This window comes from Trametes versicolor (assembly GCF_000271585.1).
Source record: "Trametes versicolor FP-101664 SS1 unplaced genomic scaffold TRAVEscaffold_5, whole genome shotgun sequence".
NCBI classification, from domain to species: Eukaryota; Fungi; Basidiomycota; class Agaricomycetes; order Polyporales; family Polyporaceae; genus Trametes; species Trametes versicolor.
The window spans coordinates 2,595,775-2,618,357 of record NW_007360325.1 but is presented as its reverse complement, the minus strand read 5'-3'; the positions used below and the strand labels follow the sequence as shown (position 1 = coordinate 2,618,357).

Genomic DNA, 22,583 nt, shown 5'->3' with positions numbered 1-22,583 from the left:
CGAATGGAAAACACCTAGTCAATCTCTAAGGGCTGCTTTGTCTGACTTTAGTGTCCCCCCTTTGCTGGGCTGAGACCATTAACGAGAATCATAAGTCTAGGGCCGAGGTAACCACTGGTCTCTGTCAATTAATGGCAGGATCGCGGCCCCGCCTTTTTGTATTAGCGCCCGACGCCGACGTAACGGCGCTGTTCACTGAGATCTAGATCTACAGTCTCTCTCTCTCTCCTCCAGCAGGTCAAACTCAGGACCCAGGTTTGGCTTGGTGCCTAGTTCTCTTATACTACTACTAGCCGCTCTGGGAGTATCTTTGGGTATTGGGATAGTTTGCGGCCACCTTTGACTTGCGAGTTTCGCCAAGAGAGTCTACAGCCACTAGAACGATGACAAGCAGACTCAAGCGGAAGCTCAACGACCTCGGGGTGGACACCGGTAGCTCAAAAGCCAACGAGTCGTTCTGTCTAGTACGCATATGGGCCCTCTGCGGGATATGCGATGTGTCTGACTGAGAAGTATAGATTGGAACACCCTTGCCGCCGCTCGAGAAATCAAAGGATACCGGGGAGTTCGTGCCATTGTGGAAGCAAGACGTAGGCCGTGCTATCCATGCCTCTCAAAAGTCGTTACTTATTCCCAACATCAGGTCAGGGATGAGAAAGGCCGGCGCCGGCTGCACGGAGCGTTCACGGGAGGGTTCTCCGCGGGATACTTCAACACTGTCGGTTCGAAAGAGGGTGAGTTCAGAAGCCGTACAGGTGTACATCTTCCTTACACGCTCGGTGGGATGCGCTAGGATGGGCCCCATCTACATTCGTCTCCTCAAGGAATGAGCGCGCAAAGCAGAAGGCGGCGCGGCCTGAAGACTTCATGGATGAGGAGGACATAGCGGAGCTGCGCGAGAGCCGGAAGCTTGTCGACGAACATGAAGAGATGGACTTTGGTGGTACGGCCGCCGAGAAGCGAAAGCAGCAGGCGGGTACCGCGGAACAGGAGTGCGTATTCCCGTCGCCGTACGAATCGCCTGCATCTTAAGCTTATTTCCCAGCCCCATATCCGCCGCGCTAGCTGCATCGCTTGCGCCGGCACCTAAGGATTCTATGGGTGCGCAAATCCTCAAGAAGATGGGCTGGCGACCAGGCCAAGGTATCGGTCCGCGGGTTACGCTCGCACAACGCAAACGTCAAGACGCCGGTTTCCTTGACCCGTCCAAGGAAGTCGACGGCGAAGAAGACGATATCGAGGAGGCCAAGAAACATATGTATCCCAGGCGGGACATTCCCGTCATCATTGCCCCTCGGAAGGACAACTTTCACGGGCTGGGCTATTCGCCTGGTCTTGGGCTGAACGAGAGTCTAGGTCAGGCCGCCCGCGGTGGGGAAGGTCAGGCCGGGCCGTCGATATCTGGTTGGTACTTCCCTCATTGACAGTCAAGACTTTGCTAATAGTGGCCTAGCTGGCTTCGGGCTGGGTGCATTGAATGACGCTGACGACGACGATGTCGATATCTATGATGCCGGCGCGGGGTCGGGTCGTTCCCGCCTCGCTTTCGATGATTCTCTCGGTGACGATGACCAGTACATCAGCATCGGGTCCAGCTCTCGACGACAACCCTCATCACGAGAACCTGTAGGTCGATGCACATTCCTGCACCCGCTCGTCTCGCTGACGCTCTTTGACAAGAGGGTACCTCCCGGAATCACGCAGACTTTCCACGATGGCACACCGGTGCTGAGAGGGTTTGTATTGTCGGGCAAGCCTGTGGCTGAGGACAGATGGTAGGTGTATTCAGCACATACCGCCTAGCTGTTTGTAATGACGAGGCGTAGGTTCCCTCTTCCTAAGATACCGCCTGGTTGGAAGCCGGACCCACGCCGGGTGTGGGAGCAGGAGAAGAACAAGGAGAATCAGCCAGCAAGTGCGGACCAGACAAAAGCTGAGAGCCTGCTACCATCATCGCATGCAGCATGGAAACGCAGTCAGCTTTCCGCCGATGAGGTCAGTCGCCTACCGCGCCTATACTTCCGACCTTTACTTACAATCCGTGTTTTCCAGCGAGGCAATATGCTAGGCGAGACGCCTTTACCAGCGAAGACACGTTCCGTCTTCGACTTCATGTCTCAGAAAGACCGAGAACGCCTCGAGAGCATCCGGAACCTGAAAGCGGATCCCTCTGCGCCCCCTGCTCCCCGACCGCCCTCCCCCGACCGCCCTCCGCCCCCGCCGACCGCTCGCGGCATCCCCCACCTCCACCCATCCGTAGCGAAAGCCGCGCTGCAGGGCTTCAAGCCCTTCGCCGCAGACGCTGTGAAACAGTCCCGCTACACCGCATTCCTCAACTCCCAAGCCAACCACGTCGCCGGTGACCCTGTCAACAGCGTCGGCTTCGGCCCGCTCCCTGGCCAGAGCACAGACGAGTACTACAAGGAGCTCGAGGACTACGCGAAGTCCGCGGCGGTCTTCAAGCCGCTCTCGGGCGCGATGGCGGGTCGCTTCCGCAGCGCCGTCATCATCGAGAACGGCCCTACTGTCATCGAAGGCCTGCACCAACCGGAGCCTGCCGCAGAAGGGGCCGACGACGATGGCGAGGCCGCGGAGGAGAAGGCGGAGGACCCGAAGATGGGCGCGGTACGGCTGGGCATGTTCGGTCCCCTCACGCGCGAGGTCAAGCCGTGGCAGCCTGCGCGCCTTCTGTGCAAGCGCTTTGGGGTGAAGGACCCCGAGGTGGACTTAACGGGTCCTGCGGGAGAGGCGTCTGAAGGATTCGAGTTCGCGACGACCGCGGCAAGGAACGCTGCGGATGCGCCCGTAGGCGGCGCCGGGGAGAGTACTCCGGGGACCGCGCCTTTGATGCTCACGTCTGGGTCAGGTGCAGACGTGGGCGCAAGCGGACGCAGGAGTGGCCCGCGGAACCTGACGAACATCGGTCTCGGCGAGGATGATACGCAGGGACAGGAAATCCTCACGTACGAACGGCCGGCCATGGATGTCTTCAAGGCGATCTTCGCAAGCGACGACGAGGACAGTGACGATGAACCGGAGGTCGCTGCTAAGGCGGAGGAGAAGACGCCCGCGCCGCTCGACTTTTTCGGCACGGCGGAGCCTGCTGCGAAGGCGAAGACCGCTACGCCGCCTCCTGCACCCCTTCCGAACGCTCCGCTAGAGAAGGTGGACCTTGCGACGTTCAAGCCAACCTTTGTGCCTCGCTCGGAGCGCGAGTCGCGGAAGGGCAAGAGCTCGGACAAGAAGGACAAGAAGAGCAGGGACAAGAAGAAGGCGAAGACGGCGCTCATGTCGTTCGACGTCGAGGATGACGGAAGCATCCCGAGCTTTGGTCCGCCCGCCGCGAAGGCGGGACGCGATGGTGAGCCGAAGAAGAAGAAGCGGAAGACGCGAGAGGAAGAGGACAACGGCGACGACGCGATGTGGGTTGAGAAACCCGCACCGGACGTCGTGAAGAACCTGTCTCTGCCACCCGCACTACCACCAGACACCTCCGAGGGCACGCCTCCCGCCGGCCATGGCAACGAGTCTGGGCCGCCGAGGGGCCGGAAACGGGCGATAGACTTCATGTAGGACTGCTACTAGCATACTAATCCCACTATAATGTATCACATGTTGTATTTATACCCGTCTACTCTTCATCGGAATCACTGCCGTCCTCGTCTTGACTCGCGCCTTCCTCTTCGTGCTGAGGTTCCCACTCGGGTTCCTGCTCAGCCTCCTCTTCGTCCTCACGTTTCCGTTTGCCCGCAACGGGCGTGGACGTCTCCGCCGCGTCACCCTCGGCGAGAGCGACACATGTAAGCCGAGTACCCTTCGTGTCGTACTCCGCGACGGGCTCTAGCTGTGTCCGCTCCTCCGACGAAACGGGCAGGGCAGCAAGATCGAACAGACGAACTTTGCCGTCTGAGGAGATGGTGCAGACCACGGTGGTCGACGAGCGGCTGGCGCCCTCGGGTAGCGCGACGCGGATAATGTCTACAGCCTTTACGCTGAAATATTAGGTCAGATACTGCGTGCCGCGAGCGTCAGTGCACAGAGGCCTACCGGTTCGCATGACCAACCATATCCGCGATGATAGTTGGGACCTTTTCGTGGTCTTTGGGAACGTCGTATATAGACAGCTTCTTGTCCTCTCCACCAGCGAGAAGAAGCTCGCCGTCGCCATCGACGCGCTTGCAGAACTTGATGTCGTGGAGACGGGAGGGGTGGGTGAGGGTGTGGAGCAGCTCCATGTCCTGCAGAGCAATCAGGGTCAGCATACCGTGGCATACGAGGACCGGGGTTTGAACTGACTGTAGAGTATATATCGATCGTATTTTGCGCCTGTACGGCGAAGAGCGAGCCATCCGTCGACCACCGAACGAGCTCGGCCTCTGAGAAACTATGAGAATCGACTCGCAACTTGCTTAATTTAGCACACACACCTTTGCCAAGCTTCGTGCTCGCGGATCCCTTCCCTCGCATCAGATCCCACATGCGCAGCGTCCTGTCCTTGCCTACGCTCAAGGCGACTTTGCAGGACTGATGAACGGCCACAGAATTGACGCGGCCCTTATGACCTTTCAACGAGCGTAGCACTGCCCAATCGCGCGCACGGAAGAGGGATAATGTGCCGTCTTCCGAAGCCGAGAGTAGGTGTGATCGCGAAGGGAACTCGAGGTGCGTTATGGATCCTGCAAGACATGTCAGTTTGACCGAGCTGCCGAAACGCGGTAATGGGAAAAGGGCGTACCTTCGTGGTGCATAAGACCGCCAATCTCTTTCCGTCTGCGCAGATCCCACACCTTGATGATCTCATCTGCACTCCCAGTTGCCAACCACTTCCCTCCTTGCGGAGAGGCCGCCACAGACTTGATACAAGATACATGAGCAGGGAAGATGAATATGGGGGCGATTTGGAAGCTGTAGGCGGATTCCTCGCAGGAAACGGTGCCCTCCAGTCCGTAGAGAAGCTTTTCGTAGGAACCGCAGACGATTTTGAAGGAAGCTGGCAGTGGAGAGGTTGACGAGCTAGGGTCGGTCACCGCGGATGTCGCCTTCTTCTTCTTGAGTTTGGGCTTGAGCTCGGCTGCCGCCTCCCGCTGCTTGCCCTTCCCCTTGCTAGGCGCGGTCTTGGGAGTATCGGAGTCCGGGCGTGCCTTCTCGCGTACGGCGAGCTTTTTCTTGGTGGAATTTGGCAGCTCGGTGCCCACCCTCGCCTTCTTGAGGATAGGTTTTGGGAGTGCGCCCTGTGTAGAGGATGTGCGAGCGGACATGGGTCGAGTTCAGCGTCGGAGGTCAAGGTGTCTGCCACAAATTTTTCCGAAACAGGCAATCGCGGCGTACGGTAGGTTGTGACTACTTTCTGTGACGCGGCCCGGATATCCGTGGCAGTCTGTGACCCCCATCACATCTCTCGCGTTGGCGCGTCCACCGAGTTCGCGTTTGCCTTCGACCATGCTCTCTCGCTCGTCACCAAAGCGTTGCAGGCTCTCTAGGCTCCCTCACCGTCTGCGTCGGAATGCATCATTGCAGGCGTCTACTGCCGCTGTGAATGCGATTGTCAGCAATGCGACGCCCTTCTACCCATCATCCTACCCCTCATCGAGCACCGGACCGCTGGCGGGCATGTCCATCGCGGTGAAGGACAATATCTGCACCAAGTACTACCCTACTACGTGCTCCTCGCGCATGCTCAAAGACTGCGAATCCCCCTTTGACGCGACTGTTGTGTCGCTGCTCTCGGATAATGGCGCCGGGATCATGGGCAAGGCCAACTGCGATGAGTTTGGCATGGGGTAAGCACTTTCATGTTTCGGCACCAGTCCGTTTTTGAATGCGCCTCAGCTCTCTGAACGTGCACTCGGTGCATGGCCCGGTAATCAACCCCTTTGGACTAAGGAAAGGCCAGGCAGAACTTAGGTCTGCAGGTGGAAGCTCTGGAGGCAGCGCTGCGGCGGTCGCAGCAGGTCTTTGCGATGCGTACGTATGTTTCTCCTTCCCATAATTACGACTCTGAAATTCTTGTGAAGTATAGTGCCCTCGGAACCGACACAGGGGGTTCTGTACGGTTGCCCGCTTCCTATTGCGGCGTAGTTGGCCTCAAGCCTTCTTACGGCATCGTCAGCCGGTACGTCCATGCCAATCTAAACGGTGCACGCACTCTAACGCTGGCATCTATAGATGGGGCGTAGTCTCGTTTGCTGACAGCCTTGACTGCGTCGGGGTTTTAGCAAGGGATGTCTCCACAGTCAGACGCGTGCACAGTCAGTCATCCTTGAATAACAGCATGCTAGACGACGCCTGACCGTGGTTCTAGACCCTATCGCAACCTACGATGCAAGAGACCCTACGGCAGCATCACCCAAGATCAGGGGTCGTGCAGCGCAAATGTGCGCCGACCGCCTAGAGGCTTTCAAAGATGGTGACTATACCGGTTTGCGAATAGGCATTCCCCAGGTATGTGCACCCCTCGCTCTCCTTGAATTATCTTGACTTTGCTTCGCATATATAGGAATATTTCCCTTCGGAGCTGCAGACCAGCGTCGTGGACTCCCTGAAGCGGGTGCTGGACAAGCTCCAGGCGAGGGGAGCGACTCTTGTGCCGATATCGTTACCATCGACACAGTACGCACTCAGCGCATACTACGTGATCTCGAGCGCAGAGGCCAGCAGCAACCTCGCACGTTATGATGGCATTGAGTATGGTAAGCCTTTTGTGGACGCTGTGGGGCTCAAAGTCTCAACATATACACAGGTTTCCGCGCATCCCTACCACCCGGGACTGACATGACCAAAACTGCGAATGTTTACGCCGAAACTCGGTCTCAAGGATTCGGGAAAGAGGTCCAGCGTCGCATATTGCTAGGTGCATACGCTCTTTCCGCGGAGTACGTTGCTTTTTCCTTTTTGCATTCTCTACGTTCGGTATAAACTCATTGACATCCCGCGCAGCGCGTTTGAGAACTACTTCCTCAAGGCGCAGCGCGTCCGCAACCTCATCAAGGCGGATTTTGACCGCGTCTTCTCTCTCCCCAACGCCCTCCGCTCCGCGTCATCACAAACTGCCCCACCCGATGGTCAAGGCGTAGACGTCATCATCCATCCCTCTGCGATACAGACCGCGCCCCCCTTGCCCGACAACACCGCGGATTCCTCGTCTGATTTGTCGTCGCTCGATGCGTACGTGCAGGACGTTCTGACCGTGCCGGCGTCTCTGGCTGGACTTCCCGCACTGAGCGTCCCTGCGGGCCAAGGTTCCGATGGCTGGCCAATCGGCGTCAGCATAGTTGGGCAGTGGGGTGCTGAAGAGATGGTGCTGAGGGTGGGTGAGGCGATCGAGAAATGTCACGCCGGTCCTCTGTAGGTAGCGCAGGCGCTTAGCACCATCGTTGTCCCCATGCTGCATGACGCTCGCTCGCGGTTCGCGATTGAAAAGTATGCGTAACTGTTGGGCGGCTCCCTCAGCGCCCATATCTCCATCGTTACTCGTTCCAAGGAAGACCTTGTGGTTTGTGATGTGAATGTGAGTGTGGTCGCTCATTAATATCAACCTCCCAGAAAGCGTACCGCTAACGCATGCACATCCAGGAATCGGTTTATACGAATGCAGTAACACCCTTGTGTCTGTTGTGGGCGTTGCACGGTACTCCCTACACGCTCTCGGTGCGTGGTGGTCAAAGGCTACCCGGCACGTCGTACAGAACCACCGTGCTTGGAACGGGCAGCATCTACTACAACCTCTCATAGTGATTGCACATGACGCTCGGGATAGCATAAGTGCGAGGTCTATCACAGGACACGCCCTTCAACGACGCGTACCGTTCTGCTCTCATTGAACTACCTCGATGTCTCACGAGAAACCGGAGTCGATCGAGCTCCCTGCCACCCCGGTCGACATGGGCCCTTATTGCACATCGGCCCCAGATGAGATACCTTTTCGGGTCGGTGTGTTCTGGGCGGTAGAAAGATGTCGGTAGCCTCTTCAAGTAACGGTGAGTGCGATCCTGAGCAAACTTGCACTCTGCCTTGCTCGCAAACGGGACTCACAGCGGCGATCTTTGTATCTTCACAGCGCAGCTTTTACAGACGTCAAGGTGCCTCAGCGCGCAGGCAAGGAGCAGGCGAGTCGGCGTGCGCTGTGCAGCCCTGGGTATCTTGACAGTCTTCGCAGCCTACATAATCGCTGCACAGGGCACAATTCTGGTCTCCGTACACTCAATCACCGCCTCTCTCGCTCGCTGCAGTCCGCTCCTCACACCATGACCGACGCAGGCTCGAAGACCCAGTTCGACCTCGACATCTCGGGCGTAGCCGGCTTCTTTGGCGGCGACGTCTCGGTCTCCGCGATGGCGACCGTGCACATCTACGAAGGGCGCAAGTGGCTGGGATGGTACAACCAGCCCGGCAGCTACGAAATTGCCAAGCGCTACGGCCAACTTAGTCGCTCGCGGTTCTGGGACGCCCTTTACCCTGGCGTCAACGTCGACCCTGCGGTACTGTTCGAGTACGACGGAGGCGACGGACCCAAATTTATTGCGACCCAATCTGGGACGGTGCTCCAGAAGACAGGCCACGTCGCCAACCTCTTCGCGAGCACATGCAGTCATCTGGAGCCCATCTCTCCCCAGGGCATCGTGATGCGGAAAACATCGCCCGGGTTCGTGACCATCGCCCAACTCGATCATATTCCTGTCCCGAACGACATCACCCGAAAGAATGGCATCTACACCAGCATCCTAGCCAGCATTCCTATCATCGTCTCTCTCGGTGCGTGCGTGGGGTGCGCCTTCATCCGCGACTGGTACTGCTTCGCGATCATCCTCTTCGGCGTGGTCAGCAGCGGCCTGTCGTGCTTCGTGATAGGGCTGGGAACCCTGCGCTTCAAACACCCTCCTCCAGCACGCGGCGCGCCTCCGGGAGACGGAGTGCTCGAAAGCGGCGGCTCGGAGCTGGTCATTGTCAAGGGTCCGGAGGGCGCGATCAACGCAGTCACGCGCGGGCACTTCTCGCTGGACTACGACAGCAAGCCCAAGTACCACAGCATCGGGGTGTGCTCTATGCTGCTCACGCTGCAGTTCATCGTCCAGCTGCTGCTCATCCCGCAGAGCTCGCTGCACGGCCAGCTGTTCTTCCTCGCCACGCTTGCGTGCGCATGGGCGTACAATTCGTACCTCGCATCGTTCGATCGCGCAGGGATCCAGCGTGCGATCCTCAGCGAGCAGGTGCTGGAGCTCAAGGAAGGCCAGCTGAAGCGGTACCGGCTCGGCACGCGGACGGCGATGGTCACATTCGCGCTGCTGCTCCTAGCGCCGGCGCGGGAGGACGCGCTCACCCGAGTGCTGAACGACCTGCTCCCGAACGACACCGAGGTGTGGCGGGTGTGGAAGTCCGAAGTCCTGGCGCGCATCGCTGCCCATTTCCCGCTCGACGGCCCAGAGAGCGACAAGGAGTTCAGCTTCGGGTTTCCGGAGAAGACACCCCCACCCGACTCGGACTGTCCGGATGATCTGTTGCAGACCATCTACAACGACGCGACGTCTGGCGCGGCTGTGTACAACTTCTACCGAAGGTGAGTCTTCCGGCTCTGCTCCGCCGCCGTAGGCGAACAGATGACGGAATAATGCTTGGCTTTGAAGCGGTTTGCGGCCGGGCGCGACCGGTCCCGCCGAGTCATGCCGCAGTAGCACCGTGGCTCCCAGCTCGTCCAGGTTCACCACTATGTTCCGCCGTGGTCGGAAGGAGGAGAGCGAAGCGTAGCAGGGTGCGGTGCGGTGGCGGCCGCGTTCAGACGATGAACTTTGCCGCCGCGGTGCAAGTCCTCCGACAGCGCGCTGGGACCACCGATCTACCCCTCGTCGGTTACCCAACATTCGCCGCCGCCGCTCTGTGCCACACACGCGCACAGCATTCGATTCTCGGAGACTGCGTTATTTCCGCCGCAGATCCTAATAGGCGTCGCATCGTCAGTATTGGGATACTAGTATGTATGGCTGTGTATGGGCTGAAACTCGAGGCCTTGGGCTCACGAGGGAAGGCATACCGGTGATGTTGGACTGATATGAATATGTTCCTCCGTGGCGTCGGAGACAGGTGGAGGCTGCACACGACTCTTCTTGGCGAACTTATACCAGGAAGGCCTCGAGGATTACTATGTGGAGCAGTGCGCTAGTATGCGTTTGTCGCTATGTTTGATTTTATTTGACAGATTCCACAGCCATTGGCTGGCACGAGAGCAGTGGTCAGAAAGAGGTTTACCATTTCAACTGGCCCCACACTATTCGGGGCTCCGCGTGAGTAGAGCGCATACGGAGAGCGGAGAACGATGCATGTCCGAGAGCGCAGTGCATATTGAGCGCCTACTCGGTGCGTACTAGTTGTAGGCGCCCATATGTAGAAGTCGAACTCGATTCGGTTACGTCACTAGCGTTCACTTGGACTCATCCGCTCACCTGCCCACCTGCACCATGGAAACCATCCTTTCCAACAATTCCTCACATTGCTCTATGTTCCTGAGTGTAGAAAGCTCAAGCACAGGAATACAGAGGAACACTGGCTGTGTCTCTAGAACATCTGTCTTGAAGGTGCCGAACCTCGGCGAAGCCACCCTCTGGACGCTGAGATGCAACAGCCTTCAGCCAGAGTGACATATGATGTAACCACGGGACGTACATTCACTGAAAAAGTCTTGGCTGGTGCCTTCGCGTATGTAAAGGACGCCGAGTTACAGCGACGCAGGCAAGTTCTCCTCTAAAGGCGGTCAGAAGTCCACGTTAATGTTCTCCAGTCCCCCGATTACGCCCTGCCCCGGAACTTTCTCCCCAGGCTGTGTCGCAGGATTTCATAGATGCCACAGGGCCATATGCCTCCATATGCGCCTTGTGGGACCGCGCTTCGCGGACGTTTGATCACGGCGTTCGTCGCGCTGGCCACATGTCCACCCGCAAGCGCCCTGGTGTCCAGATGGCTTCCCGAGACTCCCAGCCAGCGTCGCAAAAAGTCCTCCGTGGGACGTACGAACTGCGCGCGGTGTCCATGCGGCGGGGCACATCGCGCCCTCGGTTCTTCGGCGGCGTGCTGCACGCGACCCGCTCGTCTTCGCTGTCAGCCTGCCGCCGAGGCTGTCCTGGCTGCGCGCGACGGCGGAAATTTTGCGCGGCCGCGGACGGATCTCTCAGGGCGCGCCGACTTCTCGCTGCGTCACCGTGAGTCGAGGCTGCCGAAATCTTCGCGCCCGGGACCCACAGGCCTCGCGCGCGCCCCGGAAGCAAACGCGGCCTTTTGGACCCACGGCCCTCGTCCGATTCGGTGGTCGGTGAGCGTCCCGCTGTCCGCATCGAAATTTGAGACTTGTGCGATGTATCTTCACTCGTGCGGCGAGTATAATTTTAATGGTCTTCTCTGACATCTCTTCCAGATCGCAGTTTTACTTCCAGATTCGAGAAGTTCTAGACGCACGCGTATGTCGGAGAAGGACGGGTGTTGAGAAGCCCCCGAAGCTTCTCGGGCGAACATCCAAATGGTGCGTTCTACGTCCCCGCGCGCCTCGTCGGGTTCGATTCGTCAAAATCAAATGCTACTCGACGGTGCGCCTCGGTCTCGCTCGCTCGAGGCGGGAGTAGCAGCAGCGAATAGGTACGCTGGCTTATCAGCATTGTTTGAATCAGTGAATGTCGCAGATCAGGAAGCATCAGGTTGACAGTGACAGAGGGCCTATCTGTCTCTCCATTAATCCGGTCCCTATGCAACGTACCTGGCGCCGGAATATCGATTGTCGCGCCATGCGGGGCAGTCCATATATAGCGCTGTGCGCTGCCTTCGCAGTATGGTTGTGGTGCACCTGGGATGATGGTTCGCCGTATTGGGGGTTACTACAGGACGGGATTTCTGTCGAGTACTCTATTTGCGTTGGGAACTGTGAGTTTTTGTGGATCCCTGATCTTTCGGGCGGGCAACCCCACGGGATCGTGCACAAATTCTGACGGTCGGCGGTCGCTGCTATAGCAGTCAGGTCATGCAGATGCAGGCACCCCCCTTGGAGTATGACCTTGCCGATCTCAGGACTCAGGAGAGTGCGCTGAGGCGCATGAATCGGTAACCAAGGCTAAAAGCACAGTCTCTGATGACGGAAAGAGCACATTCCGCCGTGCAGCTGTTGTTAGTAAATATTGCTTTGCATGGGAGGACTTCCATTGCTTCCCTCATTCGTTACAAGTACAGTTCCGCATAAGTCGTGGTTCCGTGGCACACGACGGCTTCTCAGCTGAAGTTCTACTCCAACGAAGAAGCACATGCAAGAATGGGCGTACTGCGAGAGCAGAGGCTAACAAGCCGATAAGCGTCACCAAGCGGCCGTCGCAGCGCGATAAGGGGCCGCCACATATATATACCGTTCACGTCGGTCTTGGTGTACCCTTCTTCCCGCAACGTGCTGCCACAGAGTTCCACCCTCAAGAGACTATGCCATACCCACGCGATCCTCACGCCGTTGAGCGCAGATGTCGTTAATCCCACGGATGCTATACGCATATCACGGGTCGTGGGCGTTGGCGCAGTTCCCCCGAACGTCACGGTCTGTCAACGTCGGTGCGGCGGTCCGCGCGCGTTTCTCATGCATAGCAGTAGCCACCTGCGCTGCGTGTACACTGCCTGTATGTTTCAACAGCCAACTATGCCAGGTCGTGCGCCTACTACGTCGTTCTGTTCGACGTACACACCCGACGGTCAGGGCAGCTGGAGTTGTGGAGTGCCTGGGGGTGCATCAAGCGGTGGCACGGCTGTCAGTCCGGATCGAGACAGATCTGATGGGGATCTCTGGTACTGCGATCGCGGGACGTGGGGAAGGGCGGCAAATCCAGTGTGCCTGGGCTTCGGGGTCGGCCCCCAGCGACTCCTCATCCGAGTATTCTGGCAGGTCGTGCGCCACTTTTCGCCGACTCCGAGCTCTCTTCCGAGCCGTCGCTGCCCGTCTCGCTACCGTACCTCCGCCGCTCTGCGAGCGATACAGTATCTCGATACATACGATAGTTTGGCGAGTGGTCCATCGCAAAGTGATGTCGGCTAGGGAGCATTAGCAGAGTCTGGAGAAAGCGCGGGCGTCAAGGGGCCACTCGGCGAGGGTTTTCTTGACGCGATCAATCAGAGGCTTATCGGTGGCGTCCACAAGCTCTCCCGGGTCCTTATCTTCCGCGTCGCTCGATTTGGAAGTCGCCCACCGGGAGTGTGCCGGCCGGTATAAACCCTCGAATCCGTCTGGAGCTTACCGAGCCTCTTCTCTCCACGCCCATCCACCTGAGGTCGGGTCCTCCACCTCCGTTCATTAAACCCGTGCGCGGCTCCAAGCGCCTCATATCCCCCCTCCTCCTCCCACCCGCTGCCCGCCATGTCGCAGTCCAAGGACTACGACGACAAACATGACCAGACGAGCTCTGTCGAGAAGGGCGTCGTCCACGACTATGTCGTTACGGATACCGACAACCGCTACCACTTCGACGCGGCCGACCTTGACCGCGTCCAGCGGAAACTCAAGCAGCGTCATGTCCAGATGATTGCGGTGAGCTCCCGCCGCGACATGTATCTCTTGTTCATCGAGTGCTGACGATGGATAGATCGCTGGTACCCTCGGTACTGGTCTTTTCCTTGGTTCAGGGCACTCGCTTCAAGCCGCAGGACCGCTAGGCGCACTAATTGCATATGCCCTCGTCGGCACCGCCGCCTACTCCTCCCTCTGCGCTATCGGAGAGATGACTTCGCATGCGCCCATTTCTGGTACCTTCCCTCATTTTGCTGCGCGGTGGGTTGACCCCGCGTTTGGTTTCGCTGTTGGGTGAGTGTTATGATTTTTCTTCCTGTTGCAAATCTCTCATCCCCTGCAAGCTGGAACTACTTCTATACCAACGCCATCTCTGTACCCGTCGAGATCACTGCTGCCGGTATCCTCCTTACCTTCTGGGACGCCGATGTGCGTTTTTTTTTCAAACTTTTCTCGTTTGATCTCCTCTGACATGACGCCCTCATTTTTATAGAACAACCATCAAGCCGCCTACACTGCTGCTATTTGCGTCTTGGTCTGCGCTATCAACATTTTGGGAGTACGATGGTTCGGTGAATCGGAATTCGTTTTCTCGATCATCAAGCGTGCGTCCTTCTCTTCCCGCCCTTTTGACGTCCGCTCACTGTCTTCCAACCGCAGTCCTCCTGATCACGATCCTCATCATCACTGGACTCGTGATTGACCTCGGAGGTGGCCCCAAGCACGATCGTCTTGGCTTCCGCGTGAGGCTTCTTGCCGTTGATATCGCCCCTGGACGCAGGTCTCGTGTGGGCGCCGTTTGCGCGAGTTTACTGACAATTATCCTTCCTCAGTACTGGAAGAACCCTGGACCGCTTAATGGCGCCGGGCTCGTACCGCAGCACAAGTCTCTTGACCAGTTCCTTGGTATCCTTTCGGTGATTGTGCAGGCGGCGTTCTCGTTCCAGGGTATGGAGCTTGTCGCAATGTATGTGTTTGCGTTCTTTCACTTCTCGGTAAAAACTGATGTCCCTGTTCAGTGCTGCGTCCGAGACGATCAGCCCCCGCCGTAACATCGCGAAGGCCGTTCGCCGTGTGTTCTGGCGTATTTTGCTCTTCTACGTATGTGCCGTTCTCCTCGCGCTGCCGATATAACTCAACCTTCCTTCGCACAGATGCTCGGTGTCCTCATCACCGGCATGCTCGTACCATACAACGACGATTCGCTGCTGCATTCGACCGGCACGGCCGCCGAGTCACCATACGTTATTGCCATGACCCGTGCTGGTATCAAGGTTCTTCCCCACATCATCAATGCCGCTATCTTCACCTCCGCCTTCTCCGCCGGCAACTCCTACCTGTTCTGCGCATCCCGTGTCCTTTACGGTCTCGCGCTCCGTGGTCAGGCACCCAAGATCTTCACCTACTGCACCAAGGGCGGTCTCCCTCTCGCTGCCGTCCTCGGTTCCAGTGTCTTCGCTCTCCTCTCGTTCATGAACGTCGCGAGCGGTGCGGCAACCGTCTTCAACTGGTTCGTCAACTTGTCCACCGTTGGCGGTTTCTTCGGCTGGCTGTCGATGAACATCACCTACGTCTTCTTCTGTGAGTACCCGTCACCTGAAAATGTACATTGGCATGGCTGACACATCCCAAAGACCGCGGCATGCGTGCGCAAGGTCTCGACCGCACAAAGCTCATCTACCACAGCAAGCTGCAGCCCTACCTCGCGTACTGGGGTATCGGCTGGATCACCTTCTTCATCCTCATCAACGGCTTCGCCGTCTTCTGGGACTTCAACGCCGCTGGCTTCCTCACGGCCTGTAAGTGGTGCTTCCGTCGCAGTGCGCGAAATATGTTATTCACAGCGTGTTCGCAGACCTCAACATCCCCCTGTTCTTCATCCTGTACTTCTCGTACAAGATCATCAAGCGCACGAAGATCTGGAAGCCCCATGAAATGGACTTCGTCACCGTGAGTTCCCCGTCCCCATCCGCACATCGCCTAGTTCTCACACCCGCGCGCAGGGTATCCCCACTGTTGAGGAGACTGAGGTCCCCGAAGAGCCCCCAAGGACCTTCGGCGAAAAGGTGTTCAACATCTTGTTCTGAGCCGGGCGTTTGCTCTTGCCTGTGCTTGCTGGTCGCGATGTCGTGTGCTGTCGTGTAATGACGTCGATGAGTTGTGCGTTTAGTACCCCGTTGTCTGTGCTTGCCCTACCCAGGGCCTAGTGTATAATCTACGATATCCCCAATGCTGATTTAAAACTCTCGCGCGCGCGTGCGACTTTGAGATACTGTTTATGTCGCTCGCGCCGTTGGACCTGTTGGCGGCAGGTGAGTCGGAAATAGGGCAACGAGATGTTTTGTCTATGGGCGATCTGATTGGATGCAGGTCCTGGGTTAGGGTTAGCACGGGCGTTACAGCACGATCTTGTGTTTTACCGTCACACCGCAACGTCCTCGCCCGTCCCGGGTCTCGGCCACTCTCGCCTTTGGACCCACATCTCCTATTTTCCAGATCCATCTCGAGACTCGGATCCCCTCTGCGTCCGACGTGCAGAACGTCGCAGAACGCCGACCGGCATTTGCATTGCAGTCGGACTCGGCGCCGCCATCGTCCTCGACGTTTGCTAATATTCCCTTTTTGCTGGTTCAATGTTCAACCGTCTGCCCGCAGTTATTCTTCATCCCGAGAGAGACCCCGGGACTCTCCTCGTCGGATTTCGGGTGGGCAAGCGTCTGCGTTCGGGATGACTCGGCCTCATGGGCTTGCAGTCGCTGCGCTGGCCGCTCGCCGCACCGTTCGTTGGCAACTCGATGGTGAGCGAATGTATCTGTATTTCAAGTCGAGCTTAGGCTTACTCATCCCGCGGCCGGGTGTATCGTTGTAGCGCACTCGTGCCACGAGTTACCCGTCCTCGTTTGCGGGGAACATAGACTCCTTAGGCTTTAGCCTGCACACGAGGTTGAGATCAACGTGGTGCGTTATAGAACAACGCAGGCTTGTTCCGTTTACGCTTCAAGGAGTCTGACTGAAACAACGACTAGATTGCAGGGCGGTCTCGTCCGAGCGACGCCGTCACCGTATGCAGACTGGGAAGCTACAATGGCGGGCCCTTAAAGTACAACCTCGTCTCGTCGCCCTCTACGAAGGCTACATGCGGCATCCGGTACACCCACATTTCTAGCCTTGGAGGCGCCTCTGGTACGCCCTCGCCTGTTCCCCAGACGAGTTCATCGTACCGCCGGCTAGCCCACCCAAACCACAGGCAGCAATTGAGATGGTGCAGGTATTGAGCCTGCCTCCGTCGCTCGCGCTGCTCTTCCACCGGCTCCTCTTCTATGTCCCACATGACATTCGCACTGGCCTTCCGCTTCCGCCACGGTGCGATCAACTCCTTGAACGGGTCGTACCCGTCGTCCTCGTCTTCGCCTTCGTCCTCGTCTTCGCCTTCGTACCCGTCCTCGTCTTCGTACCCGTCCTCGTCTTCGTCCTCGCTCGCATCCACCGCAGAGAGGTCTGGGTCAGGCGTGGCGGCGGCGGCGGTTGGTTCCGAGGATGATGTCGTTACCTGTGTCTTCCGGAGTTCACTCAGTCAGTGATCCGTCGAGGACGCAGCACGAGTGGCTCAAGGTCGTCGACTTACCTCTGTATCAACATCCATGTCTTCTCGGTGGGCGGCCCAAATGCCCTCAGGGACCTCCTCTGCTTTGGTCGTCGTGGCCTGCTCGGCCATTACGTGTCGTACGTGTGCTCGATGTCAATGTCGGAGGGGGTGGGGACATACAGGTGCTGGTGATGACCTCCTTCCTCTCCCCCCTCGTCGCATTTATAAACGTCCTCGCGCGACGTGCTTGGACACTACTGCTCTCTTGCGGACCATGCTCTGCGTAAAAGCGAGCGAGCCTCGGGCGGAGTATGCAGCAAAGCTTCGGTACCCCGCATTGCGTCGAGAGGATGCGCCGGGGAGAATAGAGGGGCTGGAAGAACCATATCGGGGTGGGCAAAGCTAGTCCTAAGCACGAGGTGCGACCCAGTTTTATGGGCAGTCAGCGAGATCGAGCGGAGCCAGCATCTCATTCACCATTTAGGCGCCCGTTGGGATAACGATCGGAAAGTTCTCGCGCTGCGTCCGCTTACCTACAGATCTCACCAGCGGACCGTGCAAGCTCGATTAAGCACGAGGTATGCATGCCCCTGCTTGATTCTTGGCGTATTCTTACCGCAGAACCCCAGCTAATGACGAATTTACCCACTAGCAGCTCGGCGCCGGTCTGCTACAAGTTACATGGCCGCGAGAAGGAGCACGACGCGCGCAAAAACGTATGGGACAGTCGCTGCATGCTTTGATACAGCGCATCAGTACAATTGCAGCGGTGCGCCGCCGCTACGGCTCCAGGCTCGAATTTAGCGCCTTCTAGAACCCGGTCCGCACCAAGACCCGGTGCGTCAACCACGGTGCCTTCCCCCTCTCTGGTTCAAAAGCCGCTTTGCTTAAGTACTGAAGCAATGGATAGATTCCTGGGCGTCTTCCGACGGGGAGACGCCGTTGTATACAAGAAATACAACGACTGAATACAAGGCATCAACAACGCCCGCCATATACGGTCAGATCTCCGTGCGTTCTACTTCGCAATGTGGCCCGCTCCTTCTTCCATTTTCGGTTGCCCTCTTTGGTGGCTCTTCTTATAACTCTCTCGAACTTTTCGATTGAGCCAAAGCGACGACGAATCCCCCGGCGCGAGCAGCAGGGGGTTTACGGGCGCCGACGTCGCAGCTGTGTCCTCGGACGCATCACTGCCCTGCGCTGCGGCGGCGGGCGCGGGCGTGGAATCGGTTACAGAGGCTGCGGCTGGGGAGACGTGTCCAGCTGAGGGCGTGGCGCGCTGTTTGGGCCGTGATTCACCCGGTCAGCGATCCATTGAGACGCGATACAAGTGGCTCATAGCTGTGAACTTGCCTCTAGGGCGTCTCCTCGAACTCCTCCTCCCTTCTTCTCACCGTTCTTGGTGAAGCACCCCGATATATTCGTTAAGACGGTTTTGAGGCCCATCTCGGAGGTTGTGAATGCGCGACTGGGTTCGGTTTGGGGTGGAGAGTTTGCGGTTGCTGGTGATGACCGTCTCCTCCTCCGCCGCCGCGGCGTTATATCCCCATATTGCGCTATTTGCTTGGACCCGAGCCCTCGATTGCTACTTGACCAGCTCTGCTTCACAGACCAGCAAAGATCGTGCGGTACAGCTGGCCAAGCCTCGGGGTCGGACAATGTGTCGAAGGACGCGTCAGCGCGGAAATAGCGGTCTCACCGCCCGCTACCGCGTGGACTGAATCGTACAATGCGTCTAAAATGCTGCGGTACACGACAATGGTGTCCAAGGCGAACTCTTGCACAATTTACCCGCTTCCCCCCTTTCATCTGCCAATTAGGCGCCCGTTGCGGCACCATCGGAAGATTCTCGACCAGTGCCCGCTTGCTCCAGCTGCTTGGGAAGCGCATGCGAGACGGCGTTCAATGTGTATTGTGCATGGTCCTGCTCGACTCTTGGCAGATTTTGTCCGCGATACACTTGCAGATGTCGTGCATCGCACAGTGACATCAGCCCCCGGACCGCCTACCTTCCCGAGGCGAGGAGGATGTTTGCACACCGTGACTGACTAGGTACCTTTACTACTTCATCACTACATGCCTGGCGTATATCATGACTACCTGCGTAGGCTCATTTGCTCTGACTAGATCTTTAGCTTGCGTTAATGAAACTTCAACTAGATTATTGATAATATATCTGGGAGACGTTGTTCTAGACAACGAGCGAGAATACAAGGCAGCAATGATACAACACATCCGCAATGTTCATAAAGTAAGGCCAGACCTTCGAAAGCCCTCCGTCACAGCTTGAAATCACCTTTCCCCAGAATCCAGAAGTCCGGTTCTCCCCTGTCCTCAAAGAACTCCCAGAGGTCGTACTGCTTGTGGATTTCGACAGCCTCCCTCGTCTCACGCAACACATCCTCGAACGTCCCCTCTCCCTGGTCGAGCACACGCTCGGCGACCCGGTCGACCGACCCTGCGTACTCCTCGTCGATTGTTCCCTCAGCATGCTCATCGGACATCTCCTTGTCCTCTTGGAACCGCCAATTCTTGGGTACATCGGCGGCCGTCAGTGAAGATGGACATTCGTTTTCGCCCCAGGGGCCCGTGGCGGACTGTACAGGCAGGGGTTCATTCGGTCAGCGGTGTGTCTCGCTGCGGTGAGTGACTCGAAACTATGGACTCGCCTTGAAAGTATCCTCCTCCCCCTCCTCTTTCTTTGTTCGGGCGCCGTATACGGTATCCATCCCTATACCTACCTCCTCGATGCCCTTAGCGCTGGATTGGGCGTTAGCCTCGCGTGCTTGTGCACTCGAGCCCTCGGCCACTTCATGCGCACCGGGTCTGGGGAGGATAGGCCGGAAATTGAAATCTGCAATACGAGCAAAGAATGCACTCCCGGACACTCCGCGCTGGTGAGTCGACCAGGTCTGTGACTTCAGTTTCCGAATGATTGCCTCGACGGCGTCTTCTGAGCGTTGCGGGCCCCGCATTTGTGTGTTTGTGGAGGGGAGGATTGACGGCTCAGGTGGGAGGGCAGATCGTCGCTGGTTGTTACCCCCTCCTCCTGTTCCGGCGCTGCGTTTTATCATCGCCTTGCGCAATGCGCTTCCGTGCGCTTGGTCGTTCAGCCATGTAGTCTTGGGCTGTCAGTGCTAGAGTTGGCAATGGGCGCCTTGTGTCGCGTAAGGGGATTGCATCAGTGAAAGCGGGCGGTTCTCTTACCCTCAAGTACAGCCTTTTGACGGGCCAATACAGCCCAATATCCACATGATGCGACCTCTTTGAATTCGGGGGCACTCATACAGACCCGATTCGCAGCTAGTATGAAGTACCCTCCCCAGTGCCACAAGCGCCACTTGAACCTCCCTGGGGAAGGCTCGTCGTGCAGACATCGAAGTTTGTCGTTGTCGCGAGTCGTTGGTCTGGCAGGGACACATCACGTTCACAGGCCGCAGATCACAGCGCTGCGAGATGGAGTGCAACAGTACATCAACAAATCATGGGCTACTCGCTACATAGTCTCGTACAAGATGATTTCACGACTTCCAAGGGCAGCAGGCTACGACTTCGACTCCGGCTCCGACGCCTTCCTGAACTTGCCCTGCATCCACACCCTGTACATCTTCAGCTGCCGTTTCCGGTTCACGATGAGCCTGCGATCGACGCCCAGCTGTTCGATCGAGAAAAGTGGATGCGAGCCGTTCGTTGTAGATGGTTGCGCGAGGGTGGGATGCACCGCACCGGCTTTTTGTGGTGTATCTTCCGAGGTGCCGACCGAGAGGGATGAGAGCGATTCTTCGACGTCGGCGAGGGTAGGTGTTGATTGGCCGGGAGATTGTGGCTGAGATATTCCAGGCGCTGAACGGGTGCTGGGGTCTGAATCCGAGGGGTCGTCGGCTTCCTCTACTACCTGGATCGCGGTGCTCGTCTTCGACGCTGCAGGGGCAGGAGACCCGGTGAACAGCAATGCGAGCTCGTCTACACATCGATCAGCTGGAGGATATAGATAGAGCACGATCATGGAGTTACCGAGTTCGAAGAAATACACGCGCGTCTTGTCGCCACGGATGTAGAAGTTGTCGTCGAGGAGGCGGCCGCCCTTGAACCGGAGTTGTGTCAGGTCATAACGGCCGTAGTCGCGCATGAGGACGAGTCCGCCCGGCTTGAGAAGCTGAGTGCGCTGTTAGCACTTGAAGTGAGGCTGCGCAGCGGAAAAAAGGGACCTTGTGTATGTTGGACACCGCGTTCGCCCACTCTTTTGGGTGTAGCGCGCTCATGACAAACACGAGCGTCAGGATATCAACGCTTCCGGGCTCCAGTCCTGGAGGGAGAGTGGGGGATGTCAGATCCCAGACTGCGGCTTCGATCGTGCCGAGAGGTGGCGAGAGGTATAAGGGGTTGTTCTGTGGCTCGATCGGAAGATGCTGTGGTGAAAGATAGATGGATGCATACCTGAACGAGTTTGACGGCGTGTGAGGAATAGTCATACGCTTTTAGGTGTAGATGGGGATTTTCGTTGGCGGCCAGCAACGGGAACACTGCGTTGCCTGCGCCTATGCACATGGACGGCCATCAGTTTGACCGGGACAGACACCAAGAAGCCGGAAGTGGACTGACCACAGCCGACTTCCGCGATGACCATTGGCCCTGCCTGAAGCCCATCAGCACACATGGCGGTCTCGGGTATGTATAGTGAACTTTACATGAGCTTCTGCGGCAGCCTTCAGCTCTGGGAACTCTAGATGCAACCTATGCGATGCCTGTCAGTGATCTCGTAGTTCACGGTATAGTCCATTTCACCCACCATTTTCTGTTCCGGAAAAAGTTGCTAGCATTCGCCTTATAAAATTCATCCCTATTACTATGTTAGAGTGGATCGCAAAGAGCACGCCCAATAGCTAACCAATGTCTCGCTGGTTTGTCATTGTACTTGGGCTTCTCTTCGTCGGGCACAGGTGCGCTTTTCTGTCTGTTTAGTGCAGCAGAAATGACTTCGTCCTGATCTGTCGGGGGCGGTACGTGATCCCAAGCATTCTGGCTCCATACGTCTGCCTCGTTTGTCAGGAATCTGGGCAGGGGTGTGTTATGTAAATCATCCCAAAATACGTGCGCGCAGTCGAACCACTGACCGTGAGCCAAACGGTGGCTTTTCGGCGGATACGTCGTGCACGGACGAGGCGGTCTTGGGAATGCGCGTTTTAGGGGACGTTTCCTCGGCGTGTCCTCCAGCAGCGGACATGTTCCTGCTGGGTACCGCTATGTTGGAGATTGAAAGGATGGGAGATGTCGCTCGCGTGGCGGGCTGATCTTGGAATTGCCGGAGGGGGAGATTCCCCGGATGCCATATACGGCACGCGTGCGGGCTGGGTGATCAGAGCCGCGCAGCCGCCCGAGTCGATACTTGCTCACGACTTGGTCCTCACCGCCAAATCCTGTCACGACATTCCCCGCTTCCCATGTCGGCCTGAACGACGCCTGGCGCATCCCTGACCCCGGATA

At 57.6% G+C, this 22,583-nt stretch overlaps 7 protein-coding genes across 7 annotated transcripts; 4 read left to right on the top strand and 3 right to left on the bottom strand.

Moving 5' to 3' along the window:
- Positions 1–265: 265 nt before the first annotated feature.
- TRAVEDRAFT_148029 (uncharacterized protein) lies at positions 266–3,597 on the top strand. Its single transcript, XM_008039838.1, has 9 exons — positions 266–464; positions 519–590; positions 644–734; positions 794–992; positions 1,046–1,404; positions 1,454–1,626; positions 1,681–1,775; positions 1,827–1,995; positions 2,053–3,597. Exons 1-9 carry the CDS (start codon positions 384–386, stop codon positions 3,571–3,573), a joined length of 2,760 nt encoding a protein of 919 aa, XP_008038029.1. The 5' UTR covers positions 266–383; the 3' UTR covers positions 3,574–3,597.
- A 7-nt stretch (positions 3,598–3,604) lies between these two features.
- Positions 3,605–5,258, bottom strand: TRAVEDRAFT_167415 (WD40 repeat-like protein; the record flags this gene model as incomplete). The annotated part of the gene is made up of 5 exons (XM_008039837.1): positions 3,605–3,992; positions 4,048–4,238; positions 4,297–4,376; positions 4,428–4,676; positions 4,736–5,258. 5 exons carry the CDS (start codon positions 5,256–5,258, stop codon positions 3,632–3,634), a joined length of 1,404 nt encoding a protein of 467 aa, XP_008038028.1. The 3' UTR covers positions 3,605–3,631.
- A 337-nt stretch (positions 5,259–5,595) lies between these two features.
- Positions 5,596–7,378, top strand: TRAVEDRAFT_148024 (amidase signature enzyme). The gene is made up of 8 exons (XM_008039836.1): positions 5,596–5,780; positions 5,830–5,964; positions 6,020–6,112; positions 6,166–6,248; positions 6,302–6,441; positions 6,497–6,689; positions 6,740–6,872; positions 6,937–7,378. Exons 1-8 carry the CDS (start codon positions 5,611–5,613, stop codon positions 7,346–7,348), a joined length of 1,359 nt encoding a protein of 452 aa, XP_008038027.1. The 5' UTR covers positions 5,596–5,610; the 3' UTR covers positions 7,349–7,378.
- Positions 7,379–8,243: 865 nt separating this feature from the next.
- Positions 8,244–9,557, top strand: TRAVEDRAFT_37106 (uncharacterized protein; the record flags this gene model as incomplete). Its single annotated transcript, XM_008039120.1, has 1 exon — positions 8,244–9,557. The coding sequence occupies one exon, from the start codon at positions 8,244–8,246 to the stop codon at positions 9,555–9,557; it is 1,314 nt and encodes a 437-aa protein (XP_008037311.1).
- Positions 9,558–13,363: 3,806 nt separating this feature from the next.
- Positions 13,364–15,600, top strand: TRAVEDRAFT_20133 (general amino acid permease 1; the record flags this gene model as incomplete). The annotated part of the gene is made up of 11 exons (XM_008038995.1): positions 13,364–13,534; positions 13,590–13,807; positions 13,858–13,942; positions 14,007–14,118; positions 14,174–14,301; positions 14,347–14,480; positions 14,533–14,614; positions 14,668–15,094; positions 15,148–15,312; positions 15,369–15,463; positions 15,517–15,600. 11 exons carry the CDS (start codon positions 13,364–13,366, stop codon positions 15,598–15,600), a joined length of 1,701 nt encoding a protein of 566 aa, XP_008037186.1.
- Positions 15,601–16,399: 799 nt separating this feature from the next.
- On the bottom strand, positions 16,400–17,228 carry TRAVEDRAFT_20132 (uncharacterized protein; the record flags this gene model as incomplete). The annotated part of the gene is made up of 3 exons (XM_008038994.1): positions 16,400–16,445; positions 16,672–17,063; positions 17,139–17,228. 3 exons carry the CDS (start codon positions 17,226–17,228, stop codon positions 16,400–16,402), a joined length of 528 nt encoding a protein of 175 aa, XP_008037185.1.
- A 3,412-nt stretch (positions 17,229–20,640) lies between these two features.
- Positions 20,641–22,323, bottom strand: TRAVEDRAFT_71770 (methyltransferase; the record flags this gene model as incomplete). Its single annotated transcript, XM_008039835.1, has 9 exons — positions 20,641–21,062; positions 21,114–21,255; positions 21,308–21,487; positions 21,537–21,637; positions 21,702–21,735; positions 21,788–21,833; positions 21,889–21,939; positions 21,988–22,152; positions 22,214–22,323. 9 exons carry the CDS (start codon positions 22,321–22,323, stop codon positions 20,644–20,646), a joined length of 1,248 nt encoding a protein of 415 aa, XP_008038026.1.
- Positions 22,324–22,583: the final 260 nt, after the last annotated feature.